Here is a 23,276-nt window from a genome sequence, read left to right as displayed (position 1 = left end):
CCCCCCCCGAACAGACAGAAAAACAAAACCCTTTTATTCCTGACCAAACCCAACGGTTTCCTCCACCGCCAAGGTCAACTTCTGTTTCATGGTTTCATAGTCCGTGTACGGAGGTAAATCCACTCTGTTGAAACAGGTGTGCGACTTTGGCAACTGGCCCGGCTCCCCGGCCTTTTCAATGGTGAAGCGTCTCGGCCCGTCAGACCCCTGTAAATCCTTGAACCCATTGACGGGAATTCTGGATGTGCCCGTGGTGAACTGCAACAAGCGGGCCTTCTGCTCGCTGTCCCAATCCTTGATACACTGCCAGAACCATTGGATGACCTGGTCGGTCTCCTGGTATCCTCTGTAGTCAGTGTGTTTTTTCCAGTCCTCGACATCGATCTCGGCCAACCCGCCGATCAATAACTCCAACTCGCGCTCATCAAACACGTTGACGAGCTCCTCCGGAATCAACTCGTTAAAGCCGTCCATGAACGCCCTGAATTGCTCGTCCACCCGTCTGGAAATCTTCCACTCGGTGATCAACTCGACATACTCACGCTTGTTTTCCTCCGTGACTTCGATGTCGCGCCCACCGGCCTTCAAGTCCACGGTCAAGACTTCGCCGAAGCGCTCGTCGTCGGCGCTGAAGGTCAAGTCGAGCACATCGGTGATGTCGTTGTCAAGAATCCACTTCAACGAGCGGTAAAACTCGGAATCCACCCCCTCCATGTCCTGGAGCACCACCTTCTTGTGCAACATCATCTTGTACAAAGCACCGACAAAGAACGCGTCGAGGAACCGGCGGTGGAACACACCCAACCCAACCACCCTTCCGATGAACTTGAAGTAGTTCAAGTGCTCTGGATTAATCCCGGAATTCGTGTTGATCTGCAACGTGTAGTTGTCGTGCGACGAGTACTCAAACAAGCAGTAGAATGGGTTGAACATGTCGTGCGAAAGCAAGAAGAAATACTCACGCGACACCCCACCGTAATCCAACCCTTCCTCCCCGTCAAACTTGATCATCAACCGTTTCTTCAAGTCCTCGGGGGTTTGTCTCATAATCTCCTGGTACGAGTCCTCGAAGATGTGGTTACGTCTGACCTTGATGTGGCACTGGCCCGGCAAGATGCGCAACGCTGGCTGCGAGCGGAAGTAAATCACCTTGCGGCGGAAGTCACGCTTGTACTGCGGCACATTCTGGTCCAAGGAGGATGGTAATCTCGGGTCGTCCCACGTCGTGGTTTTGGTGTTGTGGTCGACAAAATACACTCTCGCGGTGTTGGTGAGCCTCATTTCCCAGCCCGACGGCAACGGCCCTAACTGCGACACAGGCTGCTGCTGAACTGTCGTGTTTGGCCCGTAAGTGCGGATATACTGCTGTCTTCGAGGATCCACCCACGTGGTGGTGCGCGTGTTGTGGTCGACAAAGTACGGACGGCCCTCGGGAGTGAATCGCTGCTCCCAGCCCGGTGGCAATTCGCCTAGTCCGGCCGTGGTGGAGCCCGACGACGCCAAGGCCGCGGCCGCGGCCGGCACAACCGGCGTGGCACCCGTCCCCGAACTCTGTAACGTCACATTCTCCGACGCGGGGCTCGCGGGGGTGTTGGTAGATGACTCACCAGGCAACGTTCTCCCAAGATGCTGTCTTCTTTCGGCCTCCGTGTTGCTGGTACGTGCCTGGCCACGTTCGGCCTCGGATTGGTCCATCACAGGACGTTTCCACGCAGTGGTGCGCGAGTTGTGGTCAACGTAATAAGTCCGCCCGAAGTTGTCGGTTCGGCGCTCCCAGCCCGGGGGCAAGCGGCCTTGGCGGTCCTCAAACGACGAGTATTGCCTGTCGCCAGGGGAAGTAGCAGAGGATTCAGAAGGAACCTGTAAGTTTTCGGCCACAGGTGCGGCAACCGGTCTGGGGGTGGCAGCCGCAGGAACAGTGCCGTTGGCTCTTCTGCCGTGGGAAATGACAAAGATCAACTTTCCGCTAACCACAAGGTTGTCGTTCGACTTCTTCAAGTCGCGCGTGACGGTCTCCTCGTTGGTGGCGGCACTCATGTCGATGACATCGCCCAAGCGGACGTTCACGACCCCCAAGAAGCCCTGGTCCTTCTTCTTGAACTTCTTCTGGTCAAACACCTGGATCACGAGGATCGAATCTTCCGTCGCGGTGAACGAAAACAGTTCGTTCCAGTACGGGTTGAGCGTCTTCTTGGCCGCGGTGGTCGAATGGGTCTGGCCCCCGTTGACAGTCAACACTGCAAAGGGGTCTGGCAGGCGGAACACGTCGCGTTTGTACAACGACTCGGCCGCCACAACCTTGATGTTGATTTTTATGCTAGAGAGATGTGTTAGTAATGATCATGCGAGTAGATGGAGTCAGCGGGGAGATATCAAGTTTCGAGAGCAGACGTTCGGTCGTGGTTTGCGGCCTCGTATTAGAACAGAGCGCTCCTGAACTACGCAATGGCTAAAAGTTATCTGAATAGAAGGGAGGGAGTTAGGTGTAAGAATGGTCTAAATTGTCAAAGCGTACCGACAACCTTAGATGGGCCGTGCTGACAAATCGTCCTAGTCTTTGAGCCGTGCTGGCAAATCAGACCTAGAAAACTTTGATAGATCCATGAATCAATCCATAGCTATTTAAGCAGGACCAGCAGCCGTTGACGCCCCCCAAAGCTCTGACCCCATACAAACAGTCCAAACGATACCATTCAGGCTATGCCCTGGCAGCAAGCTCTGGGGGCTCAGCCACTTCACCATCCATCTCTGTCCAGTTCAGATAGCAACCAACTCTCCATTTCAGCAAATTCAGGTCCCTCTTCCTTTCAGAAAACAAACCCGTTCTCTCCCGGCAGGCGAATTTCAATACATACGAAGGCATGACTGGTATAAAGTCTCTGGAAGCGAATGCGGCAGTCTAAGCACTCCCTGCTGTATTTTTGGGTTTGTGAGAGCAGATGGAAGCAAGAAAAAAAAGCCAACAGAACGCAGGCACTTGGTAAAACAGGGTAGCTGTGTGCAAATTCAACTTATCGCCCTCGAGGATCAGCCACCCGTAAATGGGTTGACAATTTCCCGCTCAGTTCCCACAGCCCTTAGGTATGGGCTGCACACGACTAGAGGACTTGCTGTAGATAATTCAGGTTATGTGCGATGGGACGAGGGGAGGTCTGCTGCGAGGTTTGATGGAATTACTAATGATTATGTTATGAATTGTCGGAGGGCCATATCTGATTCATAACTATCGTGCTGATTTATTACAAGCGTCTTAAACACTATTGAATACCACGGAGAGGGGTTTTAATAGGAAATACTGTAGTTCCGTGGAATCTAGACGATGGGTGTACATGGCTAAAATTTCATGCGACAATAATGACACGAAGGGGCATACCGTATCGCTCGTCTGAACACGTTGGCATTTAAACACTCGATTTCCACGCTCACTACAAACAAACGTGAAATATTTGTCTTTGACCTCTGAATTGCCTTTTATTGACAAAACGGCCTGGGCCAATGGACGGGCCGAAATCGAGGCATACACGATATGTCATTGCCTAATGGATCGAAAATGGATGATCACGTGTGCACATGATATTAGTACGATCAGGACCAATATCGGTGCTTAAAAATTACAAAATAGGGGTTTTAAATAGGCTGTTATGGTACGGGGTGAGGTATTAAAATAATAGGACGATACTTTGGAAATCGAAAAAAAGGTTAATTTACTGAAGTGATAAGCCAATACCGCTCGGGCAGGTCGGGTCTCAGTTGGATGTGCATGGAGGCAACAAGTTGACATACGAGTTCCCACTCTAATCGGCCATGATAATATATTAAGTCCAAACATATCAATAGCAATATTACGCAATTCTAGGTATGATTCAGCCTCTAAGTTTTTAATAACATGTGGTTACAGTCTATAGAACCGACACCGATAGACTGTAGAACAGGAAGAGCGTAATGGCTTTAACCCATTACCTCAAAGACCAGTATCCCCCTACGTCCAGCCATAGTCTGACTTAAGCCTCGCACAAAATCCACCAATAACTTCTAGATTTACTTCTCCCTTGAAATTCCGCCTGTCATTGAAGCAACAGAACTGTACCGAACCCTGAAATTAAAAGTTGAACGTCATACTCCGCAGGAGAATTTAACCATTTCAATTCAATCAGATTTGCCCTGTACTTACCTGCCTTCAACTAGTGAGTTCTTATCCAGACTTCAAGAGTTGCCCCAGATTATAGTTTATTCAAACCCGCTGCGCTCGTTGAATAATAAACCCGCTGCGCTCGTTGAATAATAAATCCGCCACGCTCGGTGAACTACAACCTCACTGCTCTAGGTTTACAGGCTATAATACATTAATGATACACGCTACATACCGCGGAAGGCGTTGTTACTGGCTCTTCTTCTGCCGTCGAATCTTTGCTGGGTTCTGCCCTTGTCGACCCCCTCCTCCTCAAAGCGCACTTTTGGCTTCTTGTGCTCCTTCTTCGGAATGAAGGTCATCTCGGCCTCGCCCCTGGCATGGCGTCTCAACTTCGTATCGCCCTTCTTCAGCTTCTCAATCTTGGACACTCTGTCGTGATGCTTGACCTGAGAGCCGAAAGACTTGGACTTGGCCGACTTGCCGCGCGTCTGGTTGACCTCGTTCGTCGACAAAACCTTCATCTCAGACATGAACTTTGCGGCATCTTCGCTCTCTTGCTTTTTGCGGCGGAGCTTCTCCAACTGCTTCTGGACCTTGGCCTGCTGGGCCTCTTTCTGGGCTCTGGAAACGTGATCATCTTCACTGTCGCTCTCCTCTTCCTCAGACTCTTCATTGTCACTTCTGGCGTACTTTCCGTGTGAGTTCATTCTCTCATCGTCGGAGTCTTCTGCGGCGGTCTTACCTCTTCTTTCGCTAACAGGTCCAGACACATCCTTGACGGCCTTGACCGGGTTCAACTGCTTATAGTCGTGAGACTCCTCATCAATAGCAAACTCCTCGTCCTCAAAGACCTCCTTGAAACGATCATCGTTAACAAGTCTGTCCACAGCCTTGGAGCCAGACTTTTCCTGCAATTTCGTGACAAAGTCCTTGTTGACCTTGACCTTCGTGTGCTTGACCGCACCCGTGGATCTGATACGCGATTCTCTCTCCTTCTCAATCTTCTTCTTGATCTCACGCTCTCTCTCGTCCCTGTACGAGTTCGGATTGGCAATCAAGTTCACCTTATCATACAAGTCGGAGTTGATGAAGTAACCGTGCATATAGCCCTTCAACACGCCCTTGCTGACCAAATGGGCAATATTCAACTTGGTCACATCCTCTCTGGTGATGAACCTGAAGTTGGAGTACGTGGTGTTGGTTGGTTTTTCCTCCAACTCTTCGGTGATGTTGTCCAAGAACGAGCACCAGGCCGGCGCTGGCCCGATGTTAGGTACATAGAAGGTGTGCATCGGCGCTCCTTCATTCGCCATAAAGAACATCCCAGAGTCTGGGACGTACTCAATGTCGTTGATATCCACGTCTGGCTCCATGGAGCACACAAACTTCCCGTCGGTTCTGTCCCAGACCTTGGCAATCTTCTTGTCACAGGTCAAGAAAAGATCAGAGTTACTGCTGTTCTCGTCTAGCCAGATAATCTTGTCCACGGCATTCCCGAAACCCTGGTCGCGCATGAGCAATGGGGTGGCTGTTCTCAAATCGTAAAGGAGGGAGTAGCCATCGGAGGTACCGCATGCAAAGTTAAGCCCGTCGTTTCTGAACGCGGTGGTGCTGACCTGTACCGGCGCATTACCGCTCAACTGGTCGGAAACCATCAACTTGGCGGCTCTCTGTCTGCTTCTGGAGTCCCAGAATTCGACCGTCCCATCCTCCAAACCCGCCGCCACCAAGCCGTGAACCGGGTTGATCGACACGTGGTTCACGCCCTGGGTGGTGTCAAGCACGTATGGGTTGAGAAAACGGCCCTGGTCCAAGTTCAAACGGTAAATCTCGTTCCCAGAGGCACCCACCAACAAGTCCGCGCTCGCAGCGTTGTATGCCAAGCTCCTCCCGAAGGTCGGGATACGCGAGCGGTAGTGGATTCCGCCCTTGGAGTGGAACTCGATCGATCTGTCATTCTGCAAGTGAACGGACTTGGTCCAATCGGCGGATGTGATGACAAAGTCCACATTCTCGCTATCGGTGTGTCTGTCGAACTTGAGGGATAAGTTTTCAAAGTCGTACACATGGATCTGAGGCTTGTAGGTACCGGTGGCCATGGCAAACTGGCCATCTGGGGAAACCTTGATTCTGTTGGAAGCCTCACTGAACTCAAAATCCTGGATCAACTCCACGCGTGTCTGGTACTCCAAATCATTCTTCAACGCCTTCTTACGCTTCTGCGCAATCCATTCGGGAAGCGAACGCGAGACATTGGTACCGGAGATCTGGTACACGGAAACACCGTCCAAACCGTTAGATGTGGATTTCAAAACCATTGTGAATGGGGGTATGGCAAAAAGAGTTGGGCTGAGAGCTGACGCAAATAAATTTTCATGGTGCATAGAAAATTTGAAAAGAACCAGATTATGTAAGCGATGAGCCGCCGCAGCCGCCTCCCATACTGGCAACACTATTGTGAACAGCAAGCCTCTGGGGCCGTATAGCGTAGGTTTTCAATCAGGAATATAGTTGGTGCCGTCTAATGTCGGTGACAACTGGAAAAATCGACTTGATCAGCTGATAGCTTCCTTTACGGGGAGCCGCCTCCCAGACAAGGTGTAGGCTTGAGCGCCGGTCATACTAGCCTTCTCATGTGATTATATAAGCTGCGATGAGGCGCCGCAGGAAGAGCGGCGGTAATAACCCTGGGCCAAATGGCGGAGGGGTCCATATTCCATCTTCTACGGTGTTGTCGCGTTATGGAGACCGAGGGATAGTACCGTCCACCTGAAATTTCAAGCTGAGAATAGATGAGCTGTAGTGTGATGGTGGGTAGGTTCCGCCTGCACTCCAGGTACAACGACAATCAGTAAAAACCATCTTAACTGGACAGGGATTCATTTATAAGCTGTATACTGCCGTTACTGAGCCTGCGTATTGCACCTGCATCTGTTATATATTTGTATGAAAACCCGTCGCTTGCAGGGGGTGAATAAATTTCAGTGAGAAATGTCGAATACTCTGGATACAGATGGTCCTTACCAGCGGGAAGCCAGAGAGCTATGACGCAGCGTATTCAAACTCCAACTGTGCTAGAATTCAACTAGGCAAAAACATACAACCCGACGCGGGGGTCGAACCCGCAACCTTATGATCGCGTACTGCTAAGAGTCACACGCTCTACCGATTGAGCTAGCCAGGCTGCTATAAACAGCGAGATGGGCAGATGGGTAATAGCGGGCATGAATAGGTAAACTTACGCTTAGTTTAACACCGTCCATTTTGGGAAACAACCAGAGTACAGTAAGTGGCCAGCCTGGATAGCTCCATCGGTGAAGCGTGTAGCCTCCTTATTCATTGACACTATGAGACGGGACTAGTCCAAAATGCCAATTAGCGAAACCTCTCAATCCGAATCCTACTTGACTGTAACGAAAACATCTAATAAACAGAAACAAAAACAATATACAACGGAGCTGCCTCCAGGAAGTAAAAAAAAAAAGACGGCAAGCTCACCTCTTGGAAAGAAAACTCTAAGTTCTCAGGCGTCAACTCTTAGTATAAACCTTCGGAGTTGTCAACAACACAACCAGGCATTTCCCCTTCTCTGGCCTCCAACTGACCAATAGTATACACAGTCTCACCCTCTGCAGTCAAGTTAGCAATCACCTCCGCCACGTTCTCTGGCTTGACAATGAGCACCATGCCCACACCCAAGTTGAAGGTCTTCAAGATGTCTTCGACCGGAACACCACCGGCCTTACCGAACCACTTGAAGATTTCTGGCACGACAAAAGTGTTCATGTCGATTCTAGCGGACAAGTGCTTTGGCAAGGCACGAGGAATGTTCTCCACGAGCCCACCACCGGTGATGTGGGCCAAGCCGGTAATCAAGTTCGCCTTCAACGACTTCAACAACTGCTTGACGTAGATTCTGGTTGGAATCAACACTTCCTGGCCAATGGTGGTGGTGTCGTCCTCGACCCACGGAGCCTTGTCGAAGTACGAAGCACCGGACTTCTCGATGATCTTTCTCACAAGCGAGTACCCATTGGAGTGGATACCGTTAGACTTCAACCCAAGCACAACATCGCCCACGGCCATGCTCTCCATCTTTGGCAAGATCTGGTTCTTGTTGACGGCACCGACAGCGGTACCGTTGGTGTCGTAGTGACCAACCTCGTACATGCCCGGCATCTCTGAGGTCTCACCACCGACCAACGCACAGCCGGCCTGGATGCACCCATCAGCGACACCCTTGACGAACGAGGCGGCAACCTCGATGTCCAACTTCCCAGTGGCAAAGTAGTCCAAGAAGAGTAACGGCTCCGCCCCCTGGACAACCAAATCGTTAACGTTCATGGCCACCAAGTCGATCCCCACGGTATCGTGGATGTTCATAATCTGCGCGATTCTCAACTTTGTGCCCACACCGTCGGTGGCGGCCACGAGCAAGGTCTCGTCGGTCTGGTAGCCCGCGGCCTTGAGGTCAAAGACACCCCCAAACCCACCAATGTCAGAGTCAGCCCCCGGACGGGCAGTGGACTTGACCTTTTGCTTGATCTGCTCAACAAGCAAGTTACCGTTGTCCACGGAGACACCAGCCTCGGCGTAAGTGATACCCGTGGAGACGGTCGCAGCGTCTCTAAAGGCTCTGTGGGCAATGTCGGTTCTGTTGTACTTACCAGCAAAGGAAACGTGTTCAACCCCGACGTAGGCCTTCCTGACAGCCTCCTCCAAGGTGGCGGCGGTGGCGGTGGCGGCAATGACACGGCCACCGGCGGTGACAACCTTGCCATCCTTGGTAGTGGTACCGGCATGGAAGATGTAGGTGTCTTTTGGAAGCGGGAGCTTGACAGTGATCTCATCGCCCTTGGTGTAGGCCTCTGGGTAGCCCCCGGCGGCCATGACAACGGTGGTGGCAAACTTGTTTGGCGTGATCTTCAAGGTGACAGAGTCCAAACGGTGTTCGGCACACGCCAACAAGACCTGGGCAAAATCGGTGTCGTCGCTCAACAATGGCAACACGGTCTGGGTCTCTGGGTCGCCAAATCTGACGTTGTATTCCAAGCACTTTGGCCCGGTCTTAGTGACCATGATCCCGGTAAAAAGGACCCCGACAAACGGGAACCCGTCGCGTCTCATTCCGTCGATGGTTGGCTGCAAAATGCTGTCTCTGATCTCTTGGATGAGCTGTGGGGTGGCCAACGGCGCTGGGGCGTAGGCCCCCATACCGCCGGTGTTCAAGCCAGAGTCGCCGTTGCCGATTCTCTTGTGGTCTTGGGCTGGCGGGAGGTCGATCTGGGTGTACCCATCGGAAAAGGACAAGATGGATAACTCGTCACCTTCGAGGAACTCCTCCACTACAACTTCGTCACCGGCGGAGCCAAACGCACGGTCGATCATGATCTCTTTCAACGCGGCGTAGGCCTCCTCCTTGGTCAGGGGGATCAACACACCCTTACCAGCGGCGATCCCACTGGCCTTGATGACCACGTTGTGGGGCACAGATGCGACATAGTTCTTGGCCTGCTCGTAGTCGGTGAAGTTTTGGAAAGCGGCGGTGGGGATGCCGTGCTTCTTCATAAAGTCCTTGGAGAAGGTCTTGGACCCCTCCATGACCGCTGCCTTGGCAGAAGGCCCGAAAACCGGGATCCCGACCTTGGCGAAATGGCCCGTGATGCCCTCTACGAGCGGCTGCTCTGGACCGGGCACGACCAAGCCAATGTCGTGGGTTGTGGCAAACTTGACCAATGCCGGGAAGTCCGCCTGGGACGAGCCAATGGCGATGTTTTCCACCTTGGAAGAGAGCTGGGTGCCGCCATTACCTGGTGCGACGTAGATCTTGGCCACAGAGGCGGACTGGGCCAAACGCCAGACGAGGGCGTGTTCGCGGCCGCCGTTACCAACGACTAAGATGTTCAAGGACATGGTATGAAATGTATATGCCGGGAGTGTGATACGTAAAGGTGTAGATGCGGAAGAAGAGTGTATTTAAAGGAAGGGTGAGTGGTAAGCTAGGCGCCAAGCAAAGCGACGCAGAGTGATGGCTAATTAATTATCTGTGCAGGGGACAAATTTTTCTGACTCGTGTAACAGCCGCAAAGGATGCAGGAGAAGGAGTCAGGAATACGGGAGGGCAGAGCGACTCTGGTAGAGCTAGATGCAGGATAATAGGAAGGTAATAGATGGTGTAATAGGAATAAATGCAGGAGAAATGTAAGGGCCTAAGTAGAGGGAACGGTTGGTGTGTGGTTGGTGTCAGATCTCAATGGATGTGTGGCTGGAGGCTTGGTTCGGGGGTTTTTTTTTCTTCAAAAAGGATTGGTTTTTTTTCTTCAAAAAAGATTAGGTTATTACTTCAACTCGGTCATTGGAAATAGCTCAACAACATGCGACTAACAATATTACCGAAGTTTTGATCGCTACCTCGTGTACGACTGGGAACGAGATGTTTAAATATCGGCAGCTTGGGAGTTCATCTACCCTTCCATACATTAAATTTATTATCATACACTTAGAACAACCCCAAGAGATCGTCGTTGGTCTTCTTACCGTTCCCCAAACTCAAGTTACCCACGCCGCTGTCAACGCCGGAGCTTCCAAACAAACCCAAGATATCGCTGTTGGCCAGAGGCGCCTGGGAGGAGGAGCCAAACACATCGCTCAATTCGTCGAGAGAGGAAGCAACCGGGGCTGCAATCTCTTCGTCGTCGCCAAAGTCCAACAAGTTTTCAGACTTGGCGTTGGCGACGATCTCACGCTTCGCCAACCGCTCGATCTCTTCGATGTTATCGGCACGCAAGATCTTGGCCTTGGCAATCAGACTAGTAAAGGTGTAGGACGGCTTGTGGTAGACCGAGGCTAAAGTGCCCAACTCGCTAACTAACTCGGCCAACAACGCGGGCGTAAACAGGGCGATAGTGGATGGAATCGGCGGCAACTCCGTGTTAAGGAGCACCTTGGCCGCGAGGCCGGAGTCGGACGACAAAAGCCGCCAGTAGAGGTATGCCTTGTCTCTGACGTCGGCGTTTTCTACGTCGCTAGTGGCGCAGTTCAAAATAGACTGCAAGTAGTTGCCGGAATTGGCCGTCGGAGCCCGCAAGTTGGTTTTGACAATGGCATTCAACGTCGCGAGCTGGACCACGGATGTCTCCTCTAAGAAGCCCTCCGCCAACTTCTGCAAGTGGCGGTCCAACCGGGTGAACTTCTGGGGGTATTCGCCCAAGATCCAGATGTATGCAGCTGTGGCTTCTGCGTCATCCAAGCTCTCCCAGTTGGCACTGACCACCGGAACGATGGCATCCACATATTCAGTGGTCTTGTAGCGCCTCAAGAGGTCGCGGAAGACCTTGACAGCCTCTGCCACGACATAGTCGCCACGCTGGTTGACCAAAAAGTTCAACAACTCCACGGCCTTCATTGCGTGGTCTGGTAGCTTGATGGCCACCTGGGCGATGGCAGACACTGCGCGCTTGACAAGGTCGGCATCCACCTCCATGGCGTACTCCTTCAATTCTGACAACAACAACGGCGCGTTCTTGTCGTTCGCAAGACGGACCATGATCTCCAACTTCTCCAACTTGAGATACAACGGGTCGCTGTACTTTACGTAGAATACGCGCAACTCACGTGAGAGCAACTGTGGATACTTTTCGAGAATCACGCGGATGTTGCGGATCCCCACGTATTGCGCTTCCGGCGACGTTGACATCAACGCCACAAGAGGCGACGACAACTTCTTGAGGTACATCTCGTACTCGGTGGATGAGAGCTTTTCTATGTGGGAAATCACCGTTTTGATCCCCGCGAGCACCACCGCGGTGTTCACGTGCTGCAACTGGGGAACCACCCGTTCGATGATGTGGTGGGCCTCCGCCTGGTCAACCGATTCGTACTCGGACAAGGCGGACAAGATAGTGACGCGCCCCCACTCGGTGCACTCGTTCAACGCGAGAAGCAACTTCTTCAACACCTTGGAGGTGATCTGAAAGCACTGCGTGGAAGGGTCCGACTCCTGGATCTCCGCCAACGCCGACACCGCGTTCGCCACAACCATCGGATTGGGGTCCGCCACGAGGTCTTGCAACGCCTGCAAGAAGCCCTGCTCCACACACATTTCTGGGTTCAAGTCGAACAATTTTGCCACACAGATCGCCCCGGTCTTGCGGACGTACGGATTGTCGTCCTTCAACGTGCGTTTCAACGGAATATCCATGTAGTCGACCATTTTGTCGACGCGGATGCAGCCCATGGTGCGAATGGCGAGCGCGCGCACCAACGGGTTGGGGTCCTCGGTGTCCTGGACGAACGTGTTGACCGCGAGAATGCACAACTCCGGGTTGGTCTTGGCGTAGTTCATGAGGTAGAGGTACACGAGCTTCTTTTGCTCGATGTCGTGGGTGGCAATATTCTTCAAAACGTCCGGGAACAAGGCGCTGACGTCCTTTCCTACGGTCATTGCCGCAATCACGCGCTGGATCGCGTCCTTGCGTTCGTACGCGTACTGGCTGACTAGGCCAGTACGCAATTCAAAGGACTCACCCTTGCGCGGCGCCTTGAACAATTTTCTCAAGCGGGCTTCAAGCGCGGAGGACATGTGAAGGAGAAGGTAAGGACTCTGGTCTGAGGGTGTATGTGTCGAAGGCTCTACCTAGGTCTGTGACAAGATCTGGATGACTCTGGCGATTAGAATCTGAATCAAACACAATACCGGCAAAAACAACAACAACCAATTTACAGCTTTTGTTATTGCAGAATAGGTTGTGTATTTAACCAATACGGATAATAAGGGAGGATATGCTCCAGGGGGGGTTGGTGGATGGGTTGTTTTTGCACTAACCGCCCGCAGCCAATACGTGTTGTGATTTTTCGCCGGAAAAGACGTGCGCGGGTAAAGTATGTGCGGCGCCTCCCGAGTCGCTGTGACGGTAACGGAGAATGAGCAGCGGGGGAGTTCTCAATCGGTGATGAGCAGGGAGTTCTCAATCGATGATGAATGGGGGGAGTTCCCGGTCGATGATGAGCGGAGGGACTTGGGGCACGGAATAGTTTTAAAGAGACCATTGAAAAGTTATAGAGACTACAACCCAGTTCTATTCAGATTGGCTTTCTCATCCCATCGCTCTTAATCCACCGAGATTGTTGGTTGATCTTCAAGCTCTCAATCAGTATTTGAATTGGCTTTCATTTCATCCGTTGCCGTTTGAAACACAGACTTGTCCATTGAATTAATTTATTTGGAACCCTACAACCAAAACCCTTTTTTTTTTCAATTCCCATTCACATGCCCATCGATCTTGGCCTTCAGCGAATCTCCCTCCTCTTGCTAAAGTTGGGTAACCCCCAGCTATCCTGGAAAACGGTTCACGTGGCTGGAACCAACGGTAAAGGCTCGGTGGTGGCGTACCTCTCTCTGGTTCTCACGAGCTCCAGTTACAAAACCGGACGCTTCACGTCTCCACATTTGATCCGCAAGGCAGACTGCGTGTGCTTAAACAACGTCCCGGTGCTGGACCAGACATTTGCACTGGCGGAGCGGCGGGTGCTTTCTGTTAACGAGGTTGAAAAGATTGGAGCAACGGAGTTTGAAATCTTGACCGCCACGGCGTTTGAGATCTTTCATTCGGCCAGGGTGCAGTTTGCGGTCATTGAAGTGGGTCTTGGGGGCCGATTGGATGCCACAAACGTAATCCCAGGTGCGAATGGCGGGCTTGGGGTAGTTGCAACGGGGGTCACAAAAATTGGGTTGGACCATGAGGGAATCCTCGGCAACACCATTGGTGAAATTGCCTGCGAAAAGGCCGGGATTGCCAAGCAGAACATTCCCATGGTTGTGGACGCTACCAACGAAGTAGAGGCTCTCGCTTCAATCACCAGAGTTGCAGGTACCCACAAAGCCCCAATAACTAAATCGGTTCCCGATCTTTCCACCGTCACGGCCTTTGGTGACTTGTCCAACTTGCGGTCGCCGCTCCTTGGGGAGTACCAGCTTGCAAACCTTATGGTGGCGTTGAATATCCTCCAGGTAATTCTCCCCGTTGCCCCGCAAATCACTCCGCAGCTGGTTATAGCGGGCGTGGAATCGGTTCAGTGGCCGGGGCGTCTACAAAAGCTTACGCTATACTACAGACAGAACACGCCAGGCTTGCCTTTGCTCCTAGACGGGGCACACAACGGTCAGTCTGCGGTGGAGTTGTCTAGGTATTTGGCTAAAAACAGAGAGGAGGGGCTTACCTTTGTGATTGCGATTACCAGGGGCAAGTCGCTAGCGCCGTTGCTCTCGAACTTGCTCCAACCGCAGGATAAAGTGGTGGTCACCCTGTTTGGCCCGGTCGATGGCATGCCGTGGATCGCGTGCATGTCCCCGGCGGAGTTGCGGCTGGAGGTGTGCAGGTATGTCGCGCCGGAGCGGGTGTTTGTGTGTGAGAACCAGGTTGCGGCGTTGGACAAGGCCCGGGAGTTGCACAGAGGGGTGGTTGTCTGTGGGAGTTTGTACTTGGTGGGGGACTTGCTAAGAGCACATGAGCGAGTGCGCAGCACGAATGATGATGCTAGCTCTGGATTGAAAGATGAGAAGACATGAGCGAGTGCGCAGCATGAGTGAGAAGGCTAGTTCTGGAATGAAAGACGAGAAGAATATCGAAAAATGTCAACTGTGTATACGTTCCCTCGGTCGTGGCTACGTCTATAGTAATTTAAGTAAACCTTTGGAAGAGTGTAGAATTTATATTATTGGCTTTAATCATGTTGTACTAGGCATCCGTATACCAAAGAAATTTTTCTTTCAGAGTTGGCTGTAGATGCCCGCGATTTGATATTCATTTATGTTTATAACAATGGTAGTGTACCTATCCCTCACCTTTGAAGATGAAATTTTACCGGTTTAGGCCTACACTGCATTCTTTTGTGAGATTTATCGTATAGGGACCTCATTGCCAATAGCATAATCTACAGGCTGCTTATTGCCTTGAATGGTGAAGCTTCCTTAATGCAAATGCCTATGAACGCCGATATGCATCCTGCGACCACGAAAGCCGCACCAAAAGCAAGAGGCTCAATCGCCGCGCATGCAGGAAACGCGCCTAATGAGCAAACCTTCGCTCTTGTCTCGTGAACGATGACGCGCCGCGAAAATATTTCAAGGCCTGTCAACCTAGCCCCGGTGGTTACTTTCTTTCATAAGACAAGGCCTTTGCTCTTAGATCCTTTATACGTGGATCTCCCAGAAGAACAGCCTCCTAGCTCACCCCCCGAATAACCGTGAAATGCCGTCTCACGCGAATATAAGAAAGATTGGGGCCGCGGTCATCATTTTGATCGTCGTCAACTTCATGTTTATCTTCAGGGAAGAAATCACGATGGAACGTGTGAATGATATTGATTTAGGAAAGTTCAAGGTCTGGAACGCCATAACAGGCACCAAGCAAGAAACTAAGATTAGCGCCACCTTCTTCTCCCTTGTGCGCAACTCCGAGCTTCAGGGCATGCTCGACTCTATCAAATACCTCAACGAGCGGTTCGACAATGCCAAATACGGCTACTCGTGGGTTTTTGCCAACGAGGAGCCCTTCCTGGAGACATTCATCGCCGCTGTCCGTTCGGCCTTCACCTCGGGGACTCCCCACTTTGTCCAGATTCCAACCGAATACTGGTCCTACCCCGACTTTATCGACCAGGACAAGGCCGCGAAGGAGCGCGCAAAGCTCGACAGGGAAAGGGTCATGTATGCCAAATCCGAGTCTTACAGACACATGTGCCGCTTCAACTCTGGGTTCTTTTTCGAGTTGGACGTGATGCAGCAGTTCCGCTACTACTGGCGGGTTGAGCCAAACATCAAGTTCCAGTGCGACTTGCCGACTGACTTGTTCCAGGAGATGGCTGATGGCGGATATGTCTACGGCTGGACCATGTCCATGCCTGAGGGGCGTAAGACGGTCGTCGGCTTGTGGGAGGCGTCGAAGAAGTTCTTCGAGGAAAACCCGTCGTATGTTCACCCGAACAACTCCATGCAATGGGTTTCTAGTTCCGACGGCTCTGAGTACAACATGTGTCATTACTGGTCGAACTTTGAGTTGGGCGACATGGAGTTCTTCCGTTCTGATGCCTATAGAGAGTACTTCAAGGCGTTAGACCGCACCGGTGGTTACTTCTACAGCCGCTGGGGTGACGCGCCCGTGCATTCCATTGCAGTTTCCTTTCTTGCTGACAAGCTGAAGATCAGGCACTTTGACAACACCGGCTACTATCACAAACCCAACCAGGGGTGTCCGATGGACGACCAGTTACGGAAGGACTTACACTGTGACTGCGAGCCCACCAAAGAGTGGACATGGCATAAATTCAGCTGCACCCAGCAGTTCTACAAGCTCTCGGGGCTCGAGATTCCCAAGTTGGAGCCGTACAACGAGCTTAACCGGAGGAGAATGTTGGATGAGTTTTTGAATGCGGAGGAGGTCTCCCAGTACGAGGGTCGAGAGTGGGTCTAGAGCATGAAAGAATACTAGCGCCGAAGAATATTATGTAGACTAGATGCATCCTCCCCGATAGCTTTGTTATCCATGTAACAAGCTTGGTGTGGACCGGCGCTATCTTTGGGAACGTGGTCGGTGCGGAAAGAGCGGCCCAGAGACAATTCAACGGCTCAGTTTTCTTTCCATCTGCAACTACGATAGGAACAGCACGAACCATATTTAGATAAAACATTATTACGGCTGATACAAACATTCAAATGTACCCTACCCCTTAACCTATGAACCCGGTAAATCCGTACTGGGTCCCTTTCGAGTTCACTTGGTTGCGTGCACCGCCCAACTGTTTGCACCTCCCACGACCGCGACTCCACTCAAATTCGCCTTGTCTTGTTCTTTCTCCACCCCCTCATCGTGCCTCCCCACCATGTCATTCTTAAAATTACTCAAGTTCTACTCCAAGACCACACTCGCGCTTTCCATCTTCACTGTCTGCGCGGTGTATGGTGTTGCGGCGTCAGTCGTACTCACGCTCGTCGGGAAGCGTCACTTGGCACAATGGACAGTTGCACGCGCCTTCTACCATATGTTCTCGACGTGCTTGGGAATCCGGATCCGCTTAGTCAATGGCGAGACATTACTGCAGGTGCTGCCATCGATTATTTTGGGCAATCACCAGTCTGCGTTGGACATTTTGATGTTGGGACGGACCTTTCCTAAGGGCTGCACCGTCACCTCCAAGCGCTCCTTGCAGTACATTCCGCTCCTTGGTTGGTTCATGACCTTGTCTGGGACATTCTTTATCGATCGCGGAAACTCCACTAAGGCGCGTGAGACATTACGGAAGGCGTTGGACAAGTTGCGTGCAAACAAGCAGTCCGTGTTTATATTCCCAGAGGGCACCAGATCGTACGCCACGGAGCCGGAAATGTTGCCGCTCAAGAAGGGTGCCTTCCACTTGGCCGTGCAGGCAGGCATCCCAATTGTACCATTGGTGATGGCCAACACCAGCAAGTTGATTAACTTCAAGAGAAAGGAGTTCAACCGCGGTGAGATTGTCATTGAGGTATTGAAGCCGATCGAAACGGCGGGCATGACGGCCGAGGATGTTAATAAGCTTGCCGAGGCCACCCTGACAGCCATGGAGGAGTGCTGCAAGCGTTTGGGATACGCCGGGGAGAAGCCGAAAGAGGAAGAGCCGACGTCTGCCAAGACCTCCAGCTTCGAGGCGAGCGAGAGCACCACTTTGCTGTCGCAATAGAAGACCAATGCTGTGTGGCGAGGAGATTCAGGAAGTAATGGAGCATCTTCAAGGCGACAGAGTGGCGTATAGCATAAGGTGTAGAGGTTGAGAGTTGGGTGAAAACAGGAAAACGTCAGTGTTGTCTTTGCATCGTGTTTCATGTAGGTAAGCATGTTGATTGGCAAGAAACATGTGTTTGTACTCAAAGGAAATATGCTATATACGATGCTGTAGGGTACTGTCTGGCTTTGAAACATCCATAGGAGGCTATTAATGCTCATACCACCGAGTATGCATCAAGGTTGTAAGAGCACAAAGTCCCCGTTTGCTGGCTGGGACTCGACATGAACAAATGGTATTCCGAGATCTAGCAATACTTGCGATCTCTTGGCTTTGAGTTTGGGTACCTTCAACGTGTTCTACTCATTGACGTGCTTACACCTCTATTTCATCCGTTCATTAATTTTTATACAAACAATGTAAGAATTTGCCAGAGTCCACGCCACTTTAACTTCGAATCAACAAACCTGAATTTTCTCTAGGAACCATCTCATTGATTCAGACCCAAGCGCACCACGTTCATCTCTTGGTTTCACAATAATTAGCGGTGAAAAAAGTGATCAATAACTCCAAAGGCACGTAATAATCAAGTTGTACCTACGGATACTGAGACGTCACAAGTCTCACACTAGGGCTTCAGGGCCGAGCCCCCGTTTATCAGCTTTCGATAATTTACAGCTTAAACTGAAGGGCTAAATCGTAAATGCCATTAAAACACCGAATCAACTAACTAGCCCGCCCCTATTGTCGTATCGGATCATTAACCCTGATCCCAGAGCTCCATGCGTCATGCACTCTAAAATAGGGCAGCCTCACCCGAGCTCTGTAGCAACCATATAGACATTGGCCATATCCGGCAATTTGAATGCATCCCAAATTAGGCAGTCAGCGAGCTCCGCCTACAGGACATTGCCTCAATATAAGACCTCAGCGACTTGACTACCTTGCCCACTTGTTCTTCCTCTCCACACCATGGGTATTTTCGACAAGTTACAGAAAGATTTCAAGGAATTCGTGCACTCGCTCACGACCGACGACCACTACGCGTCGTTTGACTCGCCGTACGCCAACGCCAACTCCGACAGACGCCCGCTCACCGCGGCGCTTAACTCCTCCAACTCCAACAACGCGCTGAGCACGTCCTTAAACGGGCCGGTCGCGTATAGACCGGGCTTGCGCTCACAATTGGCGCACAACGGCTCAGATGTGCAGTTGCAGGACTACGACAGCGGCGAACCGCCATTGCCGTCGATGGAATCGATCTGGGATCGCTTGGATCGCTGGTTCGAGGAGGAGTACCCGGAATTGGGCGACAATTTGCAGGAGGGCGCCTCTGCCGCCGATTTGAATGAGTTTGAGAACGATTTGCGCTGCTCATTACCGTTGGACGTCAGACAATCGTACACCATCCACGACGGGCAGGTGCGCGGAGGGCAGCCTACCGGTGCTTTCATGGGGCTCACGTTTTTGGATCTCGAGGGTATTTTCGAAGAGGCGCGCATCTGGGAGCGCGTGGTTGCGAAGATTGAGACGCTGAACCTCGCGAGCCACGCACGCGCGTCAACATCAGAAGACGCGCGTGCGGCAAAGCCAAAGGCCAGACAGCAGATCGACTTCCAGGCCAACCAGACATCTGTACCAGAAGGCCACATCCAACAGGTGTACGCCCACGCCGGATGGATCCCGTTGGCAAAGGACTGGGCGGGGAACAACGTCGCCGTTGACTTGGCCCCGGGCCCAGAGGGCCGCTGGGGGCAGGTCATCCTCTTTGGCCGCGAGTTTGACCGCAAGATCGTGGTTGCCAAGTCCTGGACCGAGTTTTTGTACCACTTAGTGGAAGACTACGAGGATGGTAACTACTTGGTGGACGATGAGGATGAGAGCTTGTGGTACAAGTTCCGCGGCTCACCAGCGTCGTACATGGACATTTTGACAAAGAGGGTGGTTGGGATTCAGAAGATTAATAACCAGACTCCGACCCCGAAAGTGGAGACGGGGGTTTCGTTGAGACAGGCCGCGACAGTCGCGTCGGCGAATAGCAGAGTGGAGGTTGACTTGCCAAAAGTTTCCCTCCTCGCGGAGACGTCGAAGCCATTGGCGGGGTCCTTGATTGATGAGCCAGAGCAGCCAAAGGAGGAGTCGTTGGCTGAGTCCTTAATCGATGAACCAAAGGTGGAGAAGAAGGAGCCGTTAATTGAACCCTTGGTCGATGAGTCAAAGAAAGATGACGTTAAGGAAGTGAAGACTGAGCAGGTGAAGACCGAGCAGGTGAAGGAGCCGGTGGTTCCATCGGACGATCTTGACAGTCTCGACGAGGACTTGAATGAAACCGAAGCGGTTTCCAAGAAGTTGGAAGAAGTTGCCTTGTAAGGTAGCGTGTATATTAATATAAATTTATTACATCGGGTGTAGAAAAGACAATCCTGGCGGCCATACACATGAGTGAACAAAGCAAAAACCATTTGATCGTCTCTTGAGCGGTAAATCAAGCTTTATCGTGGGATTTCTATGGCTTTGTGTGGCAATTGGATCTGACAACAGGTTCAATCGTCAATTGCCATTTTTGCGGGATGTGTGAGTGGCGCTCGATATCCCATTTGGCTTACCTTTTAACATATCAAGTTTTCGTTGTAAGCATAAGGAACCTGAAAACAATGAGACAAAAAAGATTCCCTAGACATCCTAATTGAATCTTATAAAATTATTAAATTATAAATGATAATGGGTCTTATTGAACTCTCCCCCATACAATGCATTTTTTCTCCTATTCCTCTTGCCTAACCATCCTGCATACTCCTTATAACTGCAAACTCCCGAAGCAAACCAACCGCACCATCTCTTTTTCCCATAACTATGGACGATTCCCTCCCGAGACGTAACCGCGATAAACGCGTGTTATCAGACAACCCCTCCACAAGCGTCGATGTGCCCACCAACCTCCTCATTGCAATGATCGCGGGCTCCGCTGGGGCAGCCGCCGAATCGCTCCTCACATACCCGTTCGAATGCTACAAGGTCGGCCAGCAACTCCACAAAGCCCTCCCGCTTGAGCCACCATTCCAGGTACCGTCGCAGATAAAGCGGATTTTCGCTGGTTCCGGTTCGTTGGTGCTCGGGAACTCGCTCAAGGCGTCCACGCGTTTCCTTGTGTACAACTACGCGTCCAAGTTCATGGCCAACGACCACGGCAAGACCACTGCGCCGCGCGTGGTGGTTGCCGCGAGCATGACTGGAATCGTGGAGTCGCTCTGGATCATTCCGTTCGAGAACATCAAGACGCTCATGATCCATAACGCATACATTTTGTCCATCCGAGACACGATGGCTGCGAAAAACGGGGTCGATGCCAGGACGTACACCGAGCAGAAATTGGCGGAGTTGCTCGCGGAGCGCAAGCGTGCCCTTGCAAGCGCCGCACTGGCACAGTCCGGTGTGCGCAAAGTTGCCGACACGTTCACGGCGCTTGAGCAGGCGCAACTCAAGTGGTTCAAACTGCCGTCGCAGCACTTCACCAGCTCCATCAAGGAGATTTACGAGTGCCGCGGGGTCCGGGGATTTCTCCAGGGCACAGGTGTAACCTTGCTCCGCCAGACGTGTAACACTGCCGTGTTTTTCTCGACGTATCAGGGGCTTAAGCAGCTCATTTCCCCTACAAGCAGTGCTGCGGGCGCAACTAACTCGCCGGTCATGTCTGCCATTTTGGGAGCGACAGCGGCGGCCGTTGTGGTTGCTGCTACACAGCCCATTGACGTGGTCAAGACCCGTGTGCAGTCCAAGTACGGATACCGCAACTCGATCGATGCGGGATTGCAGCTTGTGCACCAGGAGGGGTTTGCGAAGCTCTGGGCGGGGTGGATGCCGCGTCTTGTAAAGTTTTCGATCAGTAGCGGGATTACCGTGACGGTGTATAACTATGTGAGTGGGGCGTTGACGATGGCGAGCAGGGAGACGCCATTCGCGGCGGATTAAACCACCACGAATCACAGATTGGTTTGTGGAGTAATAGACACCAAGTGGACTACATCCATAATTGTTGAATCACCGCATAAGATACGAACAGGCAAATGGTTGTCTGATGAATAAAATCCCCCCTGATCAGTTTTTAGAGGGTATCTACATTAATGCGTCGAGTATAGCGAAAACACGAGTATTGAAGGTGCATCTAATCATAAAAGTCTTTGAGCAAAGGTATCTATTTGTCCTGGAAGTAGCGGATATACGCCGCCTTTAGTCCGCATCCTCGATCCTTGTCCTCCATTAGAGATCCGAATAGAATCCTCATGGCGTTAACTGAGAGATACAAACTCTGTAAAGGGTGGGATACATATACTTGTTTGCTCGACAACTGGTGAACCAGTCTGTTCCTACTTTGAAAACATGTCAAAAATAGAGCGCTGGCCCCTGGGTAAGGGTACCCTCTTTTTCTTTGCCACCGATTTGGTGACTTTTCGGGGGGAATACTTCGGCGCTACCACTTCCGGAGGAGCAACCAAGTTGGGATTTTTCGGCAACGGAGCCATGGGATCAGCGGTCTCCGCCTCGGACTCCGAATCCTCTTGTACGAAAAGCGGGTTTTCTGGAATCTTCTCCTGTTCTTGCTTCACCTCCTGTTTGACGGCCTCTTCCTCCTTAAACTTCATCAAGTTGAAGATATTTGTCCCCGGTTCTTTCTCTCGCTTGATCATATTCTCTCCATCCGGTCCCAACCTCCCCACCTCCAGTGTCACCTTCCACCACCTAAACATCTCTTGACCCTCATACGGCTTGAGCGCTGCGGATACCTCTGCACTCCATGTCTTCTTGGGATCAAGCCAAGTCTGGAACCTGGTGCTTCCCGGGTCCATTATGAGGGGCGTTCTAGCATGGAGCCATTTTAGATCCTCAATCGCAGGGCCAGTGACCATCGTAAATGACCCGCTTTCACCCTCCCTTCCGGCGTCGTACATCCCTGCTACAAACATTAACTTTCCGTCCTTGCGACTGACATAGTACGGTACCTTTTCGGTCTTTCTACCGCTCCCTGTTCGTCTTTCGATCCACTCAAAGTATCCCATCATTGGGATCATGCACCGACACAGCTCTCGGGGCTGTTTCCAGGTCTTTGCACCCTCATTGATCGACTCTAGCCGAGCGTTGAAGGTTTTCCAGGGCTGCTGTTTGTCCGAGGGACTGCACCACGGAGGGATAAGTCCCCAGTTCATAGTTGTGAGAGTAGCTGTTTCGTTGACGATCATGATAATCGGTGCTGCGTGGGTTGGGCCGAGATTGTACCGGGGGGTGTAAGTGGACACTTGGGGTATCTCCACGTTTAGATTGAGGTCGTCAAAGTAGATTTGCAAGTTCTGGAGCGCCTAAATGGTTAGCATACTGCATAAATGAAGAAAGGGCT

The 23,276-nt window shown here is 51.6% G+C and overlaps 10 protein-coding genes and 1 non-coding gene across 11 annotated transcripts; 5 read left to right on the top strand and 6 right to left on the bottom strand.

The window, feature by feature from the left end:
• On the bottom strand, positions 1–2,939 carry RSP5 (NEDD4 family E3 ubiquitin-protein ligase). Its single transcript, XM_019127592.1, has 2 exons — positions 2,856–2,939; positions 1–2,317 (listed from the first exon to the last, which is right to left on the bottom strand). The coding sequence occupies exons 1-2, from the start codon at positions 2,861–2,863 to the stop codon at positions 34–36; spliced, it is 2,292 nt and encodes a 763-aa protein (XP_018988157.1). The 5' UTR covers positions 2,864–2,939; the 3' UTR covers positions 1–33.
• Positions 2,940–4,319: 1,380 nt separating this feature from the next.
• ENP2 (ribosome biosynthesis protein) lies at positions 4,320–6,714 on the bottom strand. The gene has a single exon (XM_019127591.1). It carries the CDS (start codon positions 6,448–6,450, stop codon positions 4,357–4,359), a length of 2,094 nt encoding a protein of 697 aa, XP_018988156.1. The 5' UTR covers positions 6,451–6,714; the 3' UTR covers positions 4,320–4,356.
• Positions 6,715–7,233: 519 nt separating this feature from the next.
• On the bottom strand, positions 7,234–7,316 carry BABINDRAFT_t21. Its single transcript has one exon. It is a non-coding gene; the product is annotated as a tRNA-Lys (tRNA).
• A 225-nt stretch (positions 7,317–7,541) lies between these two features.
• Positions 7,542–10,305, bottom strand: ADE5,7 (bifunctional aminoimidazole ribotide synthase/glycinamide ribotide synthase). Its single transcript, XM_019132670.1, has one exon. The coding sequence runs from the start codon at positions 10,043–10,045 to the stop codon at positions 7,670–7,672; it is 2,376 nt and encodes a 791-aa protein (XP_018988155.1). The 5' UTR covers positions 10,046–10,305; the 3' UTR covers positions 7,542–7,669.
• A 264-nt stretch (positions 10,306–10,569) lies between these two features.
• On the bottom strand, positions 10,570–12,713 carry APL2 (Apl2p; the record flags this gene model as incomplete). The annotated part of the gene is made up of 2 exons (XM_019130706.1): positions 10,570–10,596; positions 10,695–12,713. The coding sequence occupies 2 exons, from the start codon at positions 12,711–12,713 to the stop codon at positions 10,570–10,572; spliced, it is 2,046 nt and encodes a 681-aa protein (XP_018988154.1).
• A 687-nt stretch (positions 12,714–13,400) lies between these two features.
• BABINDRAFT_164560 (dihydrofolate synthase) lies at positions 13,401–14,699 on the top strand (the record flags this gene model as incomplete). The annotated part of the gene is made up of 1 exon (XM_019130264.1): positions 13,401–14,699. One exon carries the CDS (start codon positions 13,401–13,403, stop codon positions 14,697–14,699), a length of 1,299 nt encoding a protein of 432 aa, XP_018988153.1.
• A 775-nt stretch (positions 14,700–15,474) lies between these two features.
• Positions 15,475–16,645, top strand: BABINDRAFT_170003 (glycosyltransferase family 15 protein; the record flags this gene model as incomplete). The annotated part of the gene is made up of 2 exons (XM_019130710.1): positions 15,475–16,514; positions 16,621–16,645. 2 exons carry the CDS (start codon positions 15,475–15,477, stop codon positions 16,643–16,645), a joined length of 1,065 nt encoding a protein of 354 aa, XP_018988152.1.
• Positions 16,646–17,011: 366 nt separating this feature from the next.
• On the top strand, positions 17,012–17,845 carry SLC1 (1-acylglycerol-3-phosphate O-acyltransferase; the record flags this gene model as incomplete). The annotated part of the gene is made up of 1 exon (XM_019132279.1): positions 17,012–17,845. One exon carries the CDS (start codon positions 17,012–17,014, stop codon positions 17,843–17,845), a length of 834 nt encoding a protein of 277 aa, XP_018988151.1.
• A 1,011-nt stretch (positions 17,846–18,856) lies between these two features.
• On the top strand, positions 18,857–20,263 carry SMI1 (Smi1p; the record flags this gene model as incomplete). Its single annotated transcript, XM_019127590.1, has 1 exon — positions 18,857–20,263. One exon carries the CDS (start codon positions 18,860–18,862, stop codon positions 20,255–20,257), a length of 1,398 nt encoding a protein of 465 aa, XP_018988150.1. The 3' UTR covers positions 20,258–20,263.
• A 573-nt stretch (positions 20,264–20,836) lies between these two features.
• On the top strand, positions 20,837–21,856 carry BABINDRAFT_169976 (uncharacterized protein; the record flags this gene model as incomplete). The annotated part of the gene is made up of 1 exon (XM_019130705.1): positions 20,837–21,856. One exon carries the CDS (start codon positions 20,837–20,839, stop codon positions 21,854–21,856), a length of 1,020 nt encoding a protein of 339 aa, XP_018988149.1.
• A 608-nt stretch (positions 21,857–22,464) lies between these two features.
• Positions 22,465–23,205, bottom strand: BABINDRAFT_28030 (putative peptide hydrolase; the record flags this gene model as incomplete). Its single annotated transcript, XM_019131416.1, has 1 exon — positions 22,465–23,205. A coding segment is annotated over one exon (741 nt), but the record flags the coding sequence as incomplete, so codon positions are not given.
• Positions 23,206–23,276: the final 71 nt, after the last annotated feature.

The sequence above is a fragment of the Babjeviella inositovora genome (assembly GCF_001661335.1).
Source record: "Babjeviella inositovora NRRL Y-12698 unplaced genomic scaffold BABINscaffold_1, whole genome shotgun sequence".
Lineage (NCBI taxonomy): Eukaryota > Fungi > Ascomycota > Pichiomycetes > Serinales > Babjeviella > Babjeviella inositovora.
The sequence above is the reverse complement of the archived record's forward strand: the minus strand, read 5'-3'. Positions and strand labels throughout refer to the sequence as shown.

Coding starts and splice junctions, on each gene's coding strand:
- ENP2 (XM_019127591.1), bottom strand. CDS start 6,450: ATGGTTTTGAAATCCACATCTAACGGTTTGGACGGTGTTTCCGTGTAC.